At 47.2% G+C, this 5315-nt stretch overlaps 1 protein-coding gene across 1 annotated transcript; it reads left to right on the plus strand.

Moving 5' to 3' along the window:
- Positions 1–905: 905 nt before the first annotated feature.
- On the plus strand, positions 906–3767 carry LOC132656019 (vomeronasal secretory protein 2-like). The gene is made up of 5 exons (XM_060390580.1): positions 906–963; positions 1975–2085; positions 2718–2819; positions 3121–3147; positions 3571–3767. Exons 1-5 carry the CDS (start codon positions 927–929, stop codon positions 3621–3623), a joined length of 330 nt encoding a protein of 109 aa, XP_060246563.1. The 5' UTR covers positions 906–926; the 3' UTR covers positions 3624–3767.
- Positions 3768–5315: the final 1548 nt, after the last annotated feature.

The following is a 5315-nucleotide window of genomic DNA, read 5'->3' on the forward strand; positions in this document are numbered from 1 at the left end:
ACCTACCCTTCCTCTCAGAAGACAAGAACGTGAGGCAGGGAGAGATGGCATATAGGAGTGGTTGGAAAGTTTGAGTCCTGTGCTATGCCTGAGGACTGAAGCTCACACTCAGGGGCTTTTAACCCCTCTAAGTCTGTCCTCTAACACTGCACCTCTGTCTGGAGTCTTATCTGCTCTGTACTGCTTGCCTGTCTCTACTGCTGTTCTACCAGCGGGCATGGTCTTCTTAGATTACAGAGTGAACACAAGTTTTCTACTTGCAATGACTCCAAGAACAAGAATGTTTCTCAGGGGTGGACCTTCATGCCCTTCCCTAGAAGCAAAGACTTTGGGGGCTCTGGGAACAGACACTTCTTGCCTAACTGCAATGTGGGTTTTCAGACACAGCTTAAGAAACCCAGAACTTGGGAGAGGGGACAGCCTGGGACTGCAGCCCGGGTTCTGGAATGTTGCCCCTGCCAATGTGCTGGAGTCCTGAGGAGATCTGGCCTTGGGCTGGGGTGTCTTCAGGGCTCTGTCTATTATAGGTCACAGGGACCTGGTACAAGAAGGCAATAGTGTATGACCGGAGTTCCACTTCGCTGAAGAGAACAAAGAAAGAATTCCCTTTAGCAGTGAGAGCACTGGCCAAGGGAAACATGGAGGTTACACACGTGTCCACGTGAGTGTCGCCACCATTAATTTCCCCAGGTTTCCCTTCCATTATTATCTACACTTTGAGTGTTGATGACAAGCAGATTCTTCCTTTAAGGGGACACACACCATCCCAGGGAACATCTGAGATTATCTGCAGCTTATATGGCATTTGGAAGTCGCTGGCTCACCATGCAAGCTGAGCAGAGAACAGGTCTGGGCTTTGAAAGAGGCTTCATGTGTGTTTCTTGTTTTCTAGGCATCATGGTAATTGCATACAGGTTAAATTCCTGATGGAGAAAACAAAGAAGCCTGGCCAATACAGAGCCTGTGAGTCTGTCTGAATTTCTTCTCCTGCTGCTGTGATAAAACAGTATGTTCCAAGCAACTAGGGAAGAAGGGGTTATTTTAGCTCTCTGTCAAATTACTGTCCATCAGAGCTGGGAATACAAGGCAGCTGCTGCATGAAGCCTCTGCTTACATTACAACTACTGACAGAAGAAGAGTATGTGGGATGCATGTTAGTGCTCAGCTGTCTTTCTCCATTTTACAGTCCAGAGTCTGCCGCCCAATAGATAGTTCCACTACAGTTAAGATGGTTCTTACCACTTCCACTATCATAATCAAGATAGTGTGACACTCGCACAGACAAAAGCACAGCTTCCAGGAGATTCTTGCTTGCCAATTGGATGTTTAACCTTAACTGTCACAGTCTCCTTGGCTGCATGTGATACTCCCTTACAGGGACAAGCTCCTGTGGCTGGATCATCCCTGCCCTGCCAAGTTTCCAGGAGAGACTCTCCAGTTAATTCCTAGAGACTTCAGAGGTCACAGGCTAGTCCACAGAAGGGACCAGGCTTCCCTCTCTATAGTTCTGTCCCTTGACTCATAGGGAAACTGAGGCTTAGGCTTAGCAGGGAAGGGCCATGACCATCTTCCTGCCACCCTTGCTTCAGACTCCATGCCTGGGATGACACCTCTCCAGCAGTGAACATACAAAGCAAGCCAAAGCTTTGTATGATTGGAAATTCATGGGTCATTACTAACATCATCTAAAACAGTAGTTCAAAGCCTGTAGGTCACAACCCCTTTGGGGGTCATATATCAGACATCCTGTGTATCAGATATTTACATAATGTTTTTTAACCATAGAAAAACTATAGTTATGAAGTAACAATAGAATAATCTTATGGCTGGGGGTCACCACAACATGAAAAACTGTATAAAAGGGTCATGGCATTAGGAGGTTGAGAATCACTGCTCTGGGCATTCTCTTACTGTTGTCAGAATGGTGTGTTTGGAACAAGACAGTACACACCCATTTTCTCTGTTCATCTCCAGTTCAGGCCAATGTACTTGTGTACATCTATGAGCTGCCAGTGATGGACCACTACATCTTCTACAGCGAAAGCAAGTTCTTTGGGCAGAAAGTCTATGTTGGACAGCTCATAGGTAGGATCTTGGGCACCTTATTTCCTGTATGGTCTCTACAGAAGCCAGAGGATGTGTAGCAGCTACACCTTGGCACTGGGGACTATAATGCTTAACATGGGAGACTTGATGGGTGTGTAGGTTCTGGACACAGGGTACTGCCTTGCAGTGTGCAATATCTGAGTGATAAGAGTCAGCTGGACAAGGCCTGCTATGGAAAAAAAACATATATGGCCCTCAGGACCATGACCACTCAGTACGGAAGTGCCAAGAAGTAAACCACCAAGTACCATTTCCCAGGGTCTCAGATGTTGTGAAGGTCAGGTTGAAGGGTTGGGTCCTAACAGGCCTTTGGTTGGCAATGTCTCTAAAGTTGAGATGCAGACTAGTGTTCCTGTGACCCAGGTTCCTTCTAGGTCAGGGTTATCCTGGACAGACGTGCAGAATATATGCCATCTCCTTTTAGCTTCCTGCAGGCTGGTGTCCATCTCCTCCATCCATATCCTACCAACCTTCTACTCTAAGTGTTCCCTCCTCTTCTGCCTGCACCTGGTGAAGCCCCTAGTGCTGGGCTGAGATCCTGTCCTCGTGCCACTGCTCTCTGCAGACCTCTGTAGTTATGACCCTTCTACTCATCCAGCCTCTGCCCACAGGGAGGGACCCCAAGGAAAACCCCCAGGCCCTAGAAGAGTTCAAGAAATTCGCACAGTGGAAAGGCTTCATACCAGAAAACATAATTGTGCCCGAGCAGAGAGGTAAGCAGGTAACTTTAGAGATCACAAGCCAGGCCACTAAAGAGACCATATTCATATTCTGCTTTCCTGTAGTTATGTAGAGCTGTGCATGCCCCTTCCCCGTGTCCTCCTGTGTCAACCATTACTCCAAGTGACATGTGTGTTTCTTTTTGTATGAGCATTTGTCCTCCTTTCCCATGAGAAGGACAGCAGGGCAATGTTTCAGGTTAGAGTCATGATGGCATTTAAGCTAAGGTGTGAAGGTGCCTGAATCTTCACCTATTGCAACTCTTTAGCCCTGGGTTTTTCTTTGTTTCTACAGAAAGATGTGTCCCTGAAGTTCACAGTGGTAAGTTTTCCCTGAAAGAATCTTAGGACAGCACAGACTCCTCAGTACTTGAGTTCTGTCATTCATATGCTTGAACCCTTATACCTAGACAGGAGAGAACTTGCAAGTCCAGGCATGAGTGACCTCTGAAGGATGTGTCCTCAGGCAAGATCTCAGGACACTTGGGACTTTGTCCGTTTCCCCCTAGAATCCTTCTCATGCCACAATATCCATGTGGACTCATTTCCCAGTCAACACATCCATCATAGATTCTTGGTAATCTATGTGGTCAAGTGGGCAGATTATGCTTTCCCAGCAGTATCTCCACAGTACCTGTGGAGAGGAAGTTCTTTGATTGTCATTTATCTTCTGTGAGTCACACTCTGATTGTTATTCCCATAGTAGAAAGAGGGGCCCTCACCTCTGTTCCTTTTCCTGTCACAGATGCCCCTAAGAACTGCAAATCTGAGGCCAACTCTGCCTCTGATGAAGAGTAGAACCTTTGCTGGAGTCTCTTCTCCCTGGACCACACAACACTGAGACATACCCTTCAAAACCATCTCATCCTGGACACTCACTACCCACTGGACCACACTTCTGCTAGGACCCCTGTCTACCCCAAACCCAAGTAAAGCCTTAAGCAGCCATTCTGATTCAGTGCATACTTGTGAAGTCTCCTATAAGCTCTCAGAAGCTCAATAACAAGGTTCAGGAGCTATGGGATGCAGTAGGTGCCAGGCCCTAAGGAATCCTGTAGGATACAGGAAATTCTACAAGTTCATTTGATGGGACACCATTCAGCATGGCTTCAGAAGCTGTTTGACTTTGTGACGGGAGAATTGGCTAAGTTACTGGGTTGGGCAGGACTGGAAAGATGGTATCACAGATTCAAATGTGCTCATGTTTCTACTAGGATCTTGTTCCAGTGGGGACTTTAAAGAATCCTGTGAGGACTCAGCAGTGAGTGACCTGGCAGAAGGGACAGGGGTGAAGAGGCCTACTAAATCTTCCGCCATCACCCCTAAAGCAAGAAAGCACCAGATACAGTCCCACTATTCTTTACTCTATTTATATCCATGTTGTTTTTACAGTGTTCATGGTCCGTGCAGACACTGCCTCATAGGGACATGGGGTCACAGTGAGGAAGGAGTTGCCTTGTACCCAGAAACTGCCATCTCAATGAGATCTAGATTCTTGGAGAATGAGCATATGGTGCCATCTTTTCCTGATAGGGTGATGTTTCCAGCTCAGCACCTCTTCACCTCTCACCCTCACATCTTGTCCGTCCCTTGTCCCTCTCTGCCGCGACGTGATTATTGTTGAGGACCATAGGTTGCTGTCGCGAGCACACTCCAGCCAGTCCTGGCGCAGGATGCTGGCGAGGATGGATTACACCGGAGGCTTTGTTTCCAGTTTAACAAAAGCACTTTAATAATATCAATCCAGCTAACACACATCCAATCACTATGACCCAATACATAATATGTTCGTAGCGGAGTACCTTTCCTGGACTCAAAGGAGTCTGGGTCGTGGTTTGATGCTGGCCGGCAGGTAAAGGCTTCACACCTCCGGTCCTCTAGGACGGTTCGGGCAGCTCCGGTGTTTCCGGGCGTAAGGTGAAAATTCTGCCTGGCAGATAGCAAGCTTGTTGGGCGATTCCAAACTGCAGGGTGATGGGAAGTTCCCCTCAGAGCACCAGCATATTCTGCTGCTCTCTGTGAGAGTGCTCAAGAGAGAGGGCTTCATCGTCCGGTCCGAGCTTTGGGTTTTTATACCTTTCCATTTTTAAGCATGTCATCATTCTATTGTATCACCCCTTATCTATCTATACAGAATGGTTTCTGGCCTCCTTCTGCTTATCTCCTCTAACACATGCCTATTGGCACACATTGTTTACACTCTCATTACAGTTATCCTGAAAGGAAGCAAGTTCTTTCAAGTGCCTGGTAGAGCCTGAGGTAGACTGTACACATTAGAGATGAGGATTAGCAAGAACCCCACAAACTAATGAACATAGCACCTTATTCTGCAGGACCACAGAAAATATGGAAGGGTCAACACTGTAACTTTACACAACACTGTAAGAAAACATCTGATGGGCGTAGTGGCCCATGCCTTCAATCCCAGCACTTGGGAGGCAGAGGCAGGAGGATCTCTGTGAGTTTGAGGTGAGCCTGGTCTACAAAGCA

Source organism: Meriones unguiculatus, chromosome 8 (assembly GCF_030254825.1).
Source record: "Meriones unguiculatus strain TT.TT164.6M chromosome 8, Bangor_MerUng_6.1, whole genome shotgun sequence".
NCBI lineage: Eukaryota > Metazoa > Chordata > Mammalia > Rodentia > Muridae > Meriones > Meriones unguiculatus.